At 41.7% G+C, this 15,309-nt stretch overlaps 1 protein-coding gene across 2 annotated transcripts; it reads right to left on the reverse strand.

Annotated features, from left to right (window-relative positions):
• Positions 1-504: 504 nt before the first annotated feature.
• On the reverse strand, positions 505-15,201 carry LOC130185102 (transmembrane protein 184B-like). 2 transcript variants are annotated; one of them, XM_056401355.1, is made up of 10 exons: positions 14,711-15,201; positions 12,078-12,311; positions 9,230-9,395; positions 6,325-6,415; positions 6,136-6,211; positions 5,635-5,726; positions 5,248-5,417; positions 4,537-4,731; positions 4,120-4,146; positions 505-3,378 (listed from the first exon to the last, which is right to left on the reverse strand). In XM_056401355.1, the coding sequence occupies exons 2-10, from the start codon at positions 12,309-12,311 to the stop codon at positions 3,149-3,151; spliced, it is 1,281 nt and encodes a 426-aa protein (XP_056257330.1). In that variant the 5' UTR covers positions 14,711-15,201; the 3' UTR covers positions 505-3,148. The 2 variants fall into 2 exon arrangements, with proteins under 2 accessions (XP_056257330.1, XP_056257331.1); XM_056401356.1 differs by lacking the exon at positions 4,120-4,146 and having other exon boundaries at positions 14,711-15,200.
• Positions 15,202-15,309: the final 108 nt, after the last annotated feature.

The following is a 15,309-nucleotide window of genomic DNA, read 5'->3' on the forward strand; positions in this document are numbered from 1 at the left end:
AGGCGAAGGATGGTGAGAACGGTCCAAGACAACCCACAGACCACCTCCAAAGACCTACAACATCATCTGAATATTATGAATATTGATGTGATTTTTCTGTTGGGGTGCCCAAATTTATGCACCTGTCTAATTTTGTTTTATTGCACATTTTCTGTTAATCCAATAAACCTCATTTCACTACTGAAATATTGCTGTGTCCATCAGTTATTTGATTGATCAAAATGAAATTGCTGATCCAAACACCAATGATTTATAAATGAAAATAATGGAAATTGTCAGGGGTGGCTAAACTTTTTCATACCACTGTAAGCAAAGTACTTGAACAAAGGCTCTTACTTTCTACCACTGCTGACAACAGGGGTTTCTACTTTTCTGGTCACTCTGACCTATTTCTAAAGTGTACTTTAAAATAGCACAATCATTTTACAGTGTCACAAACTATTACATATTGTTGTGACAGTGGTGTTTACAAGTGTGAAAGCTGACTAACAAAAACGTGGTAGATATGTTTCCATTTTGTCTTTTATTTCCTTTTCAACACCAACAGAAACCATTATAGCATCAAAACATGAGATATTACCAATATACAAATTAAAAAGTATGCAACAGAAATAAATCAGGAGAATATATGAAAATTAAAATATTAAAAACACAAAAATATTAAAACAAAGCACTATACCAAGCAATGCCATTACAGTCATCACCATGAATGTTTCGCAGTGCTTAGATTAACTATTTACAACATTCTTTCCTTTCTGGTTTAATATTTCCCGATTTAAAATATTCAGCTTTACAATTCACATCCAGCGCTTAAATCACATAGTATCAAAATTATCATTTGATAGTGTTTTGAATCAAGAGGCTCGAGTCTGATATGCTGTTGCCTCGGGGCAAAGTGTAAGGCAGTGAATGTCACTTTTTCAATACCACTAAGTTAATGTTAAATTAATAGAATAAATTCACTCAACTTTTGCCTCTAACTGAATCACTGCAGGCTCAGCAGAGACATGGATAACGAGATGCGTTAATTATTGAGTGCAGGAGGTGGTTGGAAAGGATACGGGTTAGCAGCTACAGCCGGAAACCAACTTTTACATCCACTAATGGTGGATTCAAAAATTTACAAATACCATAGACCTATATTTCATTAGAATATAGGTCTGAAGTGACATTTATTCTAATGAAATACGATTTTTCTCTTTACGAAGATGTTAAAGATCATCCTGACTGCATTCATCGCGCATAAAGACTGTGCTGCACTATGTTCACCTGCAGTCAGTCGACTCGAGTTACACCTGTTTGGATTCTGCTCTCAACATAAACAAAAAATGCTTAGCGCACATTTAAAAGGCAGCGTTGGGCCTTATGTCATGTGTCCAAAGGATCTACTCAGCTTTTACACCACTGTGCTCTGCCATTAAATATTTAATACCACAACCACAAGCAACTGCAATGCCGGCTGCTGCGAAAACGCATATTAAACCTTAGCTGATGACAGTATGAACAATCAGCTCAAATACACTTTGTATTATCTTTTGGAAAAAGATAACAGAAGAGGGACAGGAGGATGGCAGGCAGCCCAAAAGTTTTTCCGCTCCCTGCTTCACCAACATGGATCAGTGTTTTCTGCTTCAGTGTCCCTTTGAAGCCGCTAGCTTGAAGATCTGTTTCGTTATCTTTGGCGACACCTATGGCCATACACGGCAATTACAGGTTTGTTTCTAAACCACACTGTGTTAGTGACTTGCGTTCCTTGTGATTTGGCGGGTGAGTCTCACCAGACACTCAGTTCAGAAAACTCATTCAGCGATAGATTCAAACTGACCTATTTTAATGAAAATCTTTGAGATTGCCACTTTAACATATATATTTTCTCACTGTAACAAAACATTCTGTCCCTCTTGCAAACCAGCTTTTAATGCCCAAGTGTTTCTATTCAGGATGTGAGTACAGTCAGATTTAAAGCCTTGTTTGCACTGACATCCTTATTTGTCTGTAGTGACCTATGTCCTGACTCATGACTCCTCCGGCAGTGATGCCGTTACAAACTGTACCAGCAGAGGCAGGCCTGATCTGTGCTGCCTGTAATGCCCTTAATTACGGGAATACAGTCCACAGCAGGTCACAGCTGGGCCGGGTCTGCGGGGAAGTGTTGCTTCTTCAGTAATCTGTAATCTGTGTGTGGGTGTTGTCCTTCCGTCAGTCCCTCTGCCCACACTAATGTCTCTGCTACAGCTGTTCTCTCCGAGCTCCACAAACAATAACAATGTGGGAGGAGCTCAAGCCGTGGCCATCAGCCGCAGTCACACTGTTACGCTCATGATTCACTTGTTCATATGAATCCCCAACAAAAAATCAAAACATACACAGAAGATTTATAACATTTCTGGAATAACAATTTTCCAACACACTAGTCTTTAAATGAGTTATACCTTCAAGGTCATACAACGTTTAAATAAAAAAAATATTTGCGATTAAATTCTTATATATTAAAATGAAGCCCTGCAATACAAAGGCTCCTTAGTTTTCTTGACTATAAATCAGCTCTACATCTGAAGACAGTGTCTCATTAACTGAAGCTCCCTCTATTTGGCAACGTTGCAGTAAGAGGCAGAGTTGGCAGAGGGGAGAGGAGGAGTCTGTATTAAGAATCAATATAAAAGCTAAAGAACGAAGGAGGCCATGTTTTTCAGAAGAGGATGGCACTTGTGTACATTTTACATCTGATGGGGTTTTTTGTTTTTTTGCCATGGTATCTAAAGTGCAGCATAAGGATGCTGGATGCAGGCACGGTTATTTGTACTGATCCATAGTCATGGATCAATGGATGAATGTAGATATTGTATTTCTGTCAGTAATGGCCTTTATCATAAACGCTCCCGACCTCCCTTCACCCTAACTTTATTTGTAAACAACACGTCCGTCCTCTTCATGCTCCCTCTGTCTCCTCTCATTTCCTCTTTTCCTTGTAAAACACCTCCCTGCAGTCTGCTAACCGCAATGTCTAAATGTGAAAAAGAAAACTCCAAAAACAGAATCTGATCTTCCGTGCTCAGGTTGAAACGAAAGATCTGATTTGTCACACAGCTGCTAAAAATTGAATATGGGCTACCGGGGGGGTGAAATGACCTGAGTGCACGTTTGAGTCTCAGAACTCGTCGTCGGAGCTGAGCAGCAGGGTCTTTTCGTTGTCCCCGCGAGTGCTGAGGTTACTGTGGCTGCGGGAGAGCGGTGGCCCCCCGCTCCGGTCCAGCGTGGACTGCTGGGTGTACTGCTGATAAGCTGGGGAGAAGTTATGTATGGCATCCTGGACCATGTCCCCGGGATTCATGGTCTCCTTCAGGCTGCTGGAGATGCTCTTCATTGGGGCGCAGCGACCTGCAAACGGGAAGGTGAGATATTAATAAAGAGACACGGAGCAAGGTGGAAGGCGAGGGAGGGAAGGATGAAATGAAATGAAACGACAGAAACTAAGATTCCATCCAGTTGTCAAGTGAATTTTCTAAATAAATATTTCAAGTGTTGGATAAAAAAAATACACTTTTGCAAAATGTAATCAGAAGCATGTAAGAAATAAATCTGTTCCCTATGAATTATATAACAGAGGGTAGTAAGATATTTCTGGAGGTCAAGATGGATGCTAATTCTAACATTTATTGTTAAACAATAAACTAATACAGCTGGACCTGGACAGTGAAGATTTAACATCACTTTCTGTTACTAATTTGCATTGCCTCAGTTCTTAGCACGCACATTTTCTTTTTTTTTTACACACAAATGTTTTCCTGCTTCTAGCAAGCAGAGGCATGTTTGACGGAAGAGGAGAGAGAGAACAGGAGGAGACTCCTGACCCTGAGTAGAGAACATAAACTAAACTAAATTATTCCAGGAGAAACAAAAAGGCAAAATGTTCAAGGGCTGAATTCACTGACGACAAAATGAAAGACGGAGACGAGACAGCAAAATACGCACGAATCTAAATGTATCAATGGAATTCATGCTGGACTTGACAGTAATGAACATATGAGCACAATGAAAACACAGAAAAGCAAATAAAAAGCACTGTAATATACAGGACTGGGGCAGATACAGACGAAAGACAGCTAACGTCAGACCTACCGTACTGTCCATAGATAGGAAATGAGCCTTTCAGTGCAGCGCAGGGAAGAAGAGAGAAAAAGGAGAAAAGGGAGACAATAAGAAAGTCAAGATGAAAATGAAGGAGCAGAAAAACAGAGCAGATGAAAAGAGAAATATTTAAAGATATTTAAGAGCGTGATAAAGATAGGAATCAAAGTAAAGTGTGGGACACAAAGAGTGAGGTCAGATCAGAGACTGTAGAAATCAGACTGTATCAAGAGCCCTGTGTGAATTACACATCAAGATTAGATAGAACATTAAATTAATCTCACAAACAGGCAAACTATTCATTTTCATTCATTAGTCATTATCCACACATTTATCTTTACTTCTCCGACCTCAAACCAAGATGAACGACACCGGCTTCTTAATACCCCAAACATGCACTTCCTTTACCGTATGAGTCCAGTCTTTTATCCATGTAGACTTTGTAAGTAAAGGCATGGCGCAGAGCGACAGCAGCAAAGAACATCTCGATGCAGATGATGAAGTTTTGGTAACCGGCAGCAACTGTTCCCTCGCCCACTGAGAAGTCAGCAGAGCTGATCTGAGGGATGGCTCCGCACTTCTCCAGGATGGCCAGCAGCATCCCTGAATCACACAGAGAGAGCCAGAGTGAGAAAAAATAGAAATCACACACACAGAGGAATTACACAAAGGAAGTTTTCAGCCACATTTTTCCTGTGCAATTTGCGCAGGAGGAAATTAAAATTAAAACCCGCTGCCACAAGAAGTGACGACAGACTCGGGCCACAAAAGGAAGCGGATGTGAAGTAAAACTCAGTAAGTGATGAGGTTACAGGACACGTTTCACCCTCTTCTTCTGGGTTTATTTCTGGCACAGCGATGCAGCATCATAGCCCACAACCCAACAAATAAAACACACAAATTGCAGCTGCGAAAACACCACGCTGAGAAAACAAATGAATTCATAAAGGAAGCAAAACTGTCTCTTAATTACACTCTGTAATCTGGTTGCAGCCACTAGAATATTTCACTTAAGGAGTAAATCCTTTGGAAATACACTTCAAATGTAAACAATAAAAAAAAACATGCCAGAAGCTGCTGGACAAAATAAATAGATGGCCACGTGTACTGCTTTCTTACCCTGCCAGAAGGAGAGGAAGATGACCGACTTGACCATGAAGAACTTGAGCACGGGGCTGTATGGGACGAGCAGTTCACGCGTGGCGAAGTAGAAGAGGAAGAGAGCGTAGAGCGACAGACTGACGGAGATGTTGTAGATGATGGTCACGTACAGGTAGCCACTAGCAACACTGGAGGAGAGAGGCATGTCAGTGTAATGACCACACTGCACAGTAGAGATAAACAGGAGACTTGAATTTATATCTTTTTGAAAACGATCACTCGTCTAAAGATACGAATACTCTGCATTCAGAAGGTTGGATTCTAAAGACTTTTGGCTGGTGTCGGTCCGTGACGCAACACAGCGAGTCAGAACACGAGGAGTCACCGCTCAGAGCTCAAACGTACTTAAAGTCTCCATCTCTGTATTTCCCAAAGGCCTGAAGAATGACGGTGATCACTGCCATCAGGGGTTTCACCACACAGAACTGGAGAGTTGCCTGAGGAGGCAAGAGTGAGACAGGTCGGGAGGCGGAGGAGGAAAAGACAATGAGTACGTCAGAAGAAATGATAGTTTGACTCATAGGTACGGCAGTCTTTACTAATTCTATAAATCGAGTATAAAGCTTCTGACAACAACCAGTTTTCAGTGACTAGCAACACTAATGATATCAACATTAAATCAATGAGTGGAGGCAAGTGGATCCCTGTCATACTATATGGTAATGAATAAAATGGCTGCCAGTGGTTAACAGCAAAGTGATCTGTGTTGTATTTGTATGATCCAACGTGCTGTAGAACTGGTGTGGACAGTCTTTCTGTGAATCTCAACACTAAAACAAAGTGACACCGCCATGTGAGCGATATTACGCAATGTACGGCAAAATGGGCAAAGAGGGTGTTTGGTACCTGTTTGCAAAACCTGAGGAAACCAATGGAGTAGGTTTTCCCCCACAGACAACAGGTCCCGTACACACAGCTGGACCTACAGTGAAGAGCAGGTTCATACAGGTCAGACAGATGGACAGGTATGCAGGCTATTTGAACCATATGAATAGAACGAGAAAAACAGGGATGATGAGAACAAACGGGACTTACTCGATAGGTTTCCCTCTGATCTCAGCCATGATGGCACTCTCTCCTCCCAGATACTCATAACACAGGCTCAGGAAGTTGTAGATGACAAAGGCTGCAGGAAAAACATGTTACTGTTTTTAAGGTGACCGCTGGTATTTGTAAAATCACACAGACACTTGAAAACCCTGGATGTTTCCAATAACATATTGATGCACGACGGCTATAGCGGCTGTGGTTTAATTACGGCGATTCAGTTTTAGTTATACACACAAGTGTTGTTAACACTCGGTCATGATTACAGTTATGTTTTGCTGATACTTTCTTTCAGAGCTGCTGAGCTTTCCGTTTCGAGGCAGAAAGGTGAGTCATCCCCATCAGCAGGCTTGGAAATGACGGGGTAATGGTTGTGAGTGAGGTGGTGTAATTATATGGTGTACTGTAGCTCTCTGGTGCTGAGGGATCATGGGACGCCTGTGGAAACATTACTGAGGAAAGCTCACGGTCATGTCACACAAGAGGGTCACGTAAGACAAGTGAAGCAAACACATTGACAGTAAGGCATCAAAGTCCCTACATTGGTTTACCTGTCAGCTTCGGTATAGACTTTTCCTTTTTTTTAAGCACTTCATGGTGTCGCACCAGGAGACATGTCACGTCAGGCTTAAGGTTTTCGAACCAGCGCTGCATCTCAGGTCCTCCGGAACAAAAACCTTCAGCGGGGCAGTTTTCAGCTTTTATGCCTCGAGCCGATGGAACAGTTTCCGACAGGACCTGAGACTCGAAACTTACTTCTTCAGCCTGGCTTTTCATTAAATATAGTTTTATTTACTTTTTTTATTGCAAAAATTGTATTTTATTCCATTTGTCCTATTCTTTTATTAATGTATTTTATTATATTTTACCTACTTTATTAACTTTTTTTTTTTGCTTGTTATTAAAGCTTTTTAAATCTATTATTGTATCTCATTGTCGGCTTTTGTTACTTGATTTTTCCTTTTCCTTTTAGCGTATCAGTCATCTGTGAAGCACTTTGAACTGCACTAACCTGTTTGAAAAGTGCCGTACAAATAAAGTTTGATTGAATTGATGTGATGTTTTGTGTGTTTTTCTTCCTCAGCATCATGAGCCTGAATGTGAAGCTACACCAGGCGTTTCCCTAATCCCTTCTATTCTATCTGATACATAATCAATGCAGCCAGCGACACCAGTTGTTTTAGCACTAACCTGACAAATCTAGATTTAATTCCTGCGCATTAATTCCACTGCAAGCTCATGTCATGAGACCAGAGCTGAACAAATCTGTCATGGATGGTGTCTATTCATGGATGCGATGATACAGACATACCTGCTCTCAACTCTGAAACCCATCCTTCTCACATACAGGCAGTATGACAGGCAGACAGTTACAGTATATGTTGTGTACTGGTTAATAATATATTGGCTATTTAGCAGAGAAGCAACATATAATTGAAATGAACCAGACTGGACTGCACACTGATCCCAGTAATGTGTCTCTGAGCAGAATGTTTTCTCGTCTGCTGTTCTCAGGCTAATTTGAGGGTAACCCACACACACCAGCTCCCCACTGCCTCAGCTCTCTTTTCTGTTGAAAGTGGCTGAGTTTAAAAGTAGCACACTGAGTGACAACCCGCTGCTTTTAGCCCCAAAAGGACCGGCAGTATGAAAGATGACAATAATCTGAACATGCATTCTGGGAGTATAAATATCCTGAAGTGTTAACAATAAGAGCAACAACGCATAAATGTCTCATTGATATAGATCCTCCAAGTCAATACTGTCCTTTACTCAAGAACAATAACATTTACCTTTAATGTGCTATTCATTCATTAGATGATATGCACGAAAACAGTGACCATCACAAGTTCTGGATCCAAGGCCCTCAAACTGAGTATTAAACCAACAGTTCAAACCCCCCCAAGTCATTCATTCCTGCACCATTTTAAAAATCAAAATCACTTCAAATCAAGACCTCAATAAATTAAAATTAAGACCGAACCATGTGGAAATGATTTCTCACTTTTTTTTTGCTCTCCTGTAAACAATGTTTTAAAATAGAGGCGGAGTAGAAAATTCAGATCTAAACACCTGCAGCAGCACATGTATTAAAGAACCACACCATTCATTTTGCATGTTGGTAGAAATAACTATTACTTCCTATCATTGCTTAATATTTTCTAAATCCTACGACAGAATTTGAGATGAATTTTTAAGTAATTGGAGGGAAAATAGCATCTGTTCTTATATACCTTATATACCTTACAGCCCCTCCCTGTCGACCCGTGGAGAAAATGTGTGTGTAAATGTGTGTCTGTAAAAGTGGAACAAGTGACATGAAACAGCAACACCATCATTATTATTATTGGCTTTGTTTTTTCTGCCAGTCTTAAACACACTATCTACAAATGTAATACCTATAATAAATTTATGGTAAATAAAAGACATTTTCAGACCTTATTTTCCTACTTTTAATGACCCGCAGGAATCCTGATTACAGGCTGGTGGGACAAAGAGCAACGTTGTGGTTTATCTGTTCACAAATGAGACGGCTTTTAAAAAAGTCTTCCCAAGGATTTGCTCGTTTTCATACAGTTGCTAGGTAACAGGTCTCCCCCTCCCCTGCAATCCCAACAGGCCGCAGAGACATGAGAACAAAGATGGCAACCTTTTTAAATGAAGACACTGCAAAGGCCATCTGCCACTGGGGTATCACCACACATAAATTCTCACACCCTGGTTTCTACTGGGAATCAAAAGACACACACTGGAACACTCTCAACACTGTGGTCAACACTGTGGTGAACACCCGGCTGCAGTGTGACCGTCAAATATGGCGGCATACAATACAGACTGCAGCAGAAAATGCTAGTGTACCAGTTCATTGCACCGTGTTCCTCTATCCACTCACCTTCGTAGCAATCTCGCACCGTGTCAAAGTACACGTAATACTCCTCATTGGTGAAGAAAAGGAGGCTGAGCCAAGAGTCGAAGGCGTAGATGGGGACTATGAAGAGGATCCGAACTATGTGCCTCTGTTCATTTGGAGAGCTGTAGTAACGTAGGTGCATGTAGATCTTAAAAAGAACAGAGAAAGAAGAGGTGAGAAAAATAAAGAAAGAAAGATAAATAAAGAAGCGATAACGTCAGATATGCAAGAACATGATTTTCACAATTCTCCCATAAAAGACACAATTATCTGACCAGAAGCGTGCAAAGATTAAATAACAGAGTGCCTGCACTTACATGCTTTAACCATCATTTACTTACTGCTACTATTTATATTAATTCTTTGATCTTTTTATGATTCTGTCACAAATTTGGTGCAGAAATGAGTCACTGCCAGAGCGTGAAGCTGCGATGTCTGCAGACATCAAACACTGTTCCGGTTGGTGATAATTATACGTCCATGTGTGTGAATGGTGACTGAATGTAGCTGCTGTTTCTGACCCACAATTGTCCAGTAGATTTAAAACAGCAGGTTTGAACTTTTCACCTAACTTTTTCCTCGTCTACATCAGCTGTCCAAAAGTTGCTAAGGCAGCAGCTGGAACATTTTTCCTTCATGGCCTCATATTGACTCACTGGGACTCTGGTTTTGCGATGGAGCTGCTCATTCTAGGAACACTGCGTAAGCTAAAATGTGAAATTAAATAATCCAAGAAAGGAGGGAGAGACAGACAAGACTATGCACTGAAACACAGTCATAGGTGCATATACACATTCACATGAGAACATCTATTCTTATACAAACGCACAGAAAAACATTTTCTGCATTTTCAACGTTTCCAACAAGTGACCTGTTTATTTAATCAGAGAGCACCAACTGTGATGCAGTGTCCCACACTGTTTTGCACAAGTTCAAATTAAAAACTACCTAAAAAAGAATGTGTGTGTGAAACCACAGCTCAGATAATAAATGGGTTTGCAGACACTAACTGCTACCTCATGAAACCTGCATGTGTGTCCTCACCAGGCTTTAGTCTGCCTGTACAGGTCACAATACAGCCAGTACACATTTGCCTGAGTCGTGTGTGACTGCAAGGTGTGTGTTGCGTGCGTACAATGACATTGGGGTTGTTTCAGGTAATTGACACTGGGGCTTTTAAAACTCCTATTCAGAGCAGCAGACGGCAGGAAGGACAGGGTGGGCCTTTGTCAGCAGCACCTCTGTCTGCACCATCCGGCTCCTTTCCACTCACACAATGCCCCACCTATCACCTTTCCTGGACGGCAAACAGACACACACCTTGGGTGAAATAACAAACAGTGGGTGACAACACAACACACCAAGCAAGATAGTGCACTTTGCTCACAGGGCTTGTTGCTAGGTTACCCTCCTCTGCATGCACACATACACACACACACACACATACACACACCCATTCCCTGGTCTTTGATGATGTCGTTGTTGAGCACCTGTTGCCAGAGTGACAGGAGGCTCTTCTTCAACCGTGTACGTTAAGAGCAGCAGCAGACAATGGAAGAGCAATCATTAACCTGAGGCCTGATGAACCAACACAAACAGGACAAACAGCACGTATCCACTGTACTGCATCGCTAACACTTAACATTTCCATTCTGTAGAGATTTTAAACATCATTGTTGATATTACACAAGAAGCTAAAAAACAAAAACAGACAAGCAGCAGTTCAGGAAGTGCTCACTAAGGTCTTCCCGCTCTTCCCCTACAGCTAGACTACCTGATGTGTTTATCCCATGCTGGGTGTGTTTCGGACGCATAAACAACTTCAGTCAATCAAACTCCCTGGTGGCCTTTGGGTTGCGGGCGCCCACCATGAACTCAAACGTCTGAAACAACCCGATCTCCCCCTTTCCAATCAGTTCCTATCATCTCTCCGCTGTCAAGCTACCAAAAGGAAGACACAAATGCCCAGATAATAAAAGAAAAACTCAAATCAAACTCTTGAGCTTGATGCTTGTGGCTATCTAAGAAAGGCAAACTTTAGGTAAGAAGCCCTATTACTCATGTGTTAAACTACTATCTATCTAAAAACAGTATTATCATTCCAGCTTTTGTCATTCATAAGAGGTGGGTTAATAAAAAAAACAACAGTTTTTGTTTGCTTACATTTCACACAAACACCAAATATGTATGAAACATAAATAGCCTCATGTAATTGGTTATTGCTAAAGGAAGCCGTCTCCCCGCAGGACACAACACCTGTGCATGCATGTGTCTGGTGTTTGCATGTACAAATAAAAAGCCTTGGCTTAACAGGAGCTTGTGGAAAAGGAGCCATTCGTTCTCAGAGCAGCCACCTTCACTACACGAAGGTTAAAGAAAAATAGGGGGAACAGTGGGTAGAGCTGACAGACCATGTGCCACATTTAGGTTTTGTTCCAGTCCTCTCACTTCTAGGCTAGAAAACAGATGCAAACACTCAGTTACACTTTGTATTAAGTTTGTATCCAGAGGGGCATGTAATGAGTAAGGACATCGGGATTTAGTATCTTGCTTAACAATACTTTGACTGCATTCAGATTGACACTGGCGCAGTGTAAATAAAACACTTCTTTCATTTCAATAAGACCAAAGCATTGACAACTAGGTGTCCCAGGGAAAAACCTGGGGTGTCTTACTCTAACTCCACCTCCCAGGTCATGTCTTCTCTTCTACATGTGTATTGGCGGACAACATAACATAGTTGTGGACAGAGAACCTGAAAACTTCAAGTTATAGGTTTAGTTTCAATCCTCTGACCAGCTGCATCCACCAAATGTCAGGATCTTCTTACCTGGTGACACGTGATAAGAAGGGCTGTCCAAACAAAGAAACCCGATATAGTTTGGGCAGTGGAGGTCATGAGGAAAATTGGCTCTTCTTGTGTGAACACTGGGGCTTCTGGTACCAAGGAGGAGTTGGATCCTTGTGGGGCCACAGTGGCTGGGGACCCCGGGGCGAAGCCGACTGGAGAGTCATTCCCCAACCTCTCTGACAGGGGTATGTCTCGCCGCCAAAGTTGACTCATCTGTATGAAGAAAGGGTAAAGAGCAGTTTTCATCAGTGAAGATGCTTTTTATGTAAATCAGACATATTTAGCTTAGACTTTAAATCAGTACTATGCTTATTTAAGCAACAATCGGTCAGTAACAATCAGCAGTGAGAACTCATATCTTTTATAAAGCCTAAATGAAAATGTGTAAGTGCATTGCAAAAGGCCTGCGTAGTCTAAGACCTAAATCTCAAGCCAACATCCATGTTAGGATGAGAAAACAGAAGACGATACAGAGCAAAGTAGGACAGTGCACAGATCTACACTGTCTAACCACAGACAGACAGATGAAGGGAGATCAAGGCAGAGGGAGTGTAAAGAGGAGGAATAAGGTAGGTGGGTGAGAAGAGGCTGATAAAGAGTGTAAAAACCAAACACCAGCACACGGTGGTGGGGTGGGTGAGGGTGGGGGTGGGGTGGGCTGAATCAGTCAAACACAGCGAATCAGTTTGACAGCAACGAGCTGAGGGCTGCTGACCCAATTTCTCCCCTTCTTTTTCTCTGTGCCTTCCTCAGGGCCGGAAGACGTGTAGTGCAGCTAGAAACGGCGCTAAACACAAACATATTTCTTCAGAGTGGTGAAACACCTTTCCACAAATCCAGAGGTAGAGATTTGAAAGACTGGAGACACCGAGAGGCTTTAGGTATCATATTTTGGGCTTCACTTTTTCTCAATATCCACTGTTAAACATAAAGCCAACTGCGCGGAATTGAATGGTGCGAAACCAACTGAGTTGTCTTTATTAGGTATGTGCTATGTCAGTGCTTTGTGCCCCATCAGTGGAAAGGGAAGATATCACGCCCATTAGAAAACCCCCCCCCATTCCTCAAAGTATCAACAATGACCTATAATAAGTGTAAATAAGAGAAGTGGTGTGTAACACATAAGTAAGCTGGACAAATAAAAACAGTACGGGTCAAACCGGATCTCGCAACATCAAAACCATCCAAACTACGCTTTATGCCCCCCACCCCCACCCCCCACCACCTCACTGCAGATCTCTGAGTACTGCCACCTCTTCAACTGCGTCAGTGTCTTGGTGTGGATACCAGGAAGGCGATAATCTGATCATTCACAGAAAACTAATTTCACAATGACTTTCACCCCCACTTCCCCCTGTGTACCAGCTAAATATAGGTTCAATATTGGAACTCAACGTGATCACAGATAACTCGCTGCTTGCCAGCTAACAAAAACTAGAAACACATCAGTGAGCGTGTCACAATATGCTTGACTATTAAGAAAAGGAAACTGCAAGAAAATCAAATTAGGACAGCATAGAAAAATTCTACTTTCTGCATACATGGACTCTTACCAGGGAGACATAGCTACAATATGAATATACTGTTTTTCACATTTTGAAATTGGTGTAATTAAAGACTGTGCAAGATATCAGCTGTTCTAATTTGTTTCCTTTTCTCTTATTTACTACAAAGCAATCACTCAGCCAAACATCTCACACAATGATTTCTGATACAGGAGCCAGCTCCACATAACCATGCATTTTGATTTGATCAACTTCAAGTAGACTATTTAGCAGCTGTGTAATGTACCATACACTGATATTGAGGTAAAGGTCTTACCATTTACCATGGCACCTTTTTCTCATATTGCCTGATAAGTAAGAAAATGGATTATCTTTATTTATTAACCAAGCAAGAATGGATGTATGTAAATGAGTCAAAACAGGTTGTCTTTATTAAAGATTTAAAAATAATAATAAAAATGTTCTAGGTATTCTCTGAGAAAAAAAAATGAATATGGGGTGAGGTCTGTTTTTATTATACAGGCGCACTGGCGATGATCACAAGCACCAGCCTCAGCTACACCTACAACAACAGGGCTCGGTGCTTCCCAGTGGGCCACAGACAAGAGAGAGAGAGAGAGAGAGAGAGGCAACTCATCAATCCTGTTCACTACACCCGTGGGCAGGTTTCAAAACATGCATTGTACTTTGACCTCAATCGAATCAGCGGTGTTTGTGACAGACCATCATAAGTCCCCAGGCTAAGAGAGCTGCATCACACATACTGTAAAAGCATCAGGCCATTAAGGTCGTGTTCAATCAGAGGCAGTGAAAACAACTGGGCTACTTAGCATTGACCACAACTCGTTTTAGTTGAGCTGTAACAAATCACTCAGAATAACGACAGAGCATTTTCAACCTCTCTAACTGTGTACACACAAAGCCGTGCTGCGTTTTTAGCGAAAGGGTGACATCATATGTAATGTAAAATCAGCTGGGGGGGGTATTTACCTCAGCTGATTTTAATAGTGCGTTGAGACCGGCTGTGAATTAAGAAAAACACACTAAACAGAAAATAATGGAAGCCGTTGTTCAGTGTTCATGACTCCATCCTGCTGCTTTACTTACCTCCGCTGCAGTTGTTTGATCAGCGCTGGTTTGAATCCAAGCATCAATTTAGCTCATCATCTCAAGGCGACCGCAAACCTCCTGGAGTTCAAAAAAGTTATTTGGGCCAAGCGCTAACCTTCAGACGACAGCCAGCCACTTAATGTGATCACTGCATTGTTGTTTGAAGCCCGGAAACCTGTCTCTTTTTTTTTATAAAGCTGGAAAGTGTCGGCAGCTGAGCCGTAACTACGCCGAGCGCTGTTAGCTAACGTTAGCTAGCCTCCCTAGCCTGGCGCTAGCTTGCTGTGGATTCTCCCCGTAAAGTCAAAACACAGAAATATAACACCATTTAAAGAAGCAACACAATTACAATGTTTTAAAAAAAAAAGTCTACGACAAATAACGATTATTATCTTGCCATTTCCCATCCAATGCTGATGAACCAGATACCGTTACTTCATCCACATCACCACCAACAGTTCACTGTACCGACAGCAGCAGATGCCAGTAAGTACTCCGCTCCTGGCGCATGCGCAGTCACGTCGTTTTAATTTTCAGGTGCTTTGCCATTAAACATGATGTAAACTTTGTACAGGGAAGTGCACTACATATGCTGT

Source organism: Seriola aureovittata, chromosome 17 (assembly GCF_021018895.1).
Source record: "Seriola aureovittata isolate HTS-2021-v1 ecotype China chromosome 17, ASM2101889v1, whole genome shotgun sequence".
NCBI lineage: Eukaryota > Metazoa > Chordata > Actinopteri > Carangiformes > Carangidae > Seriola > Seriola aureovittata.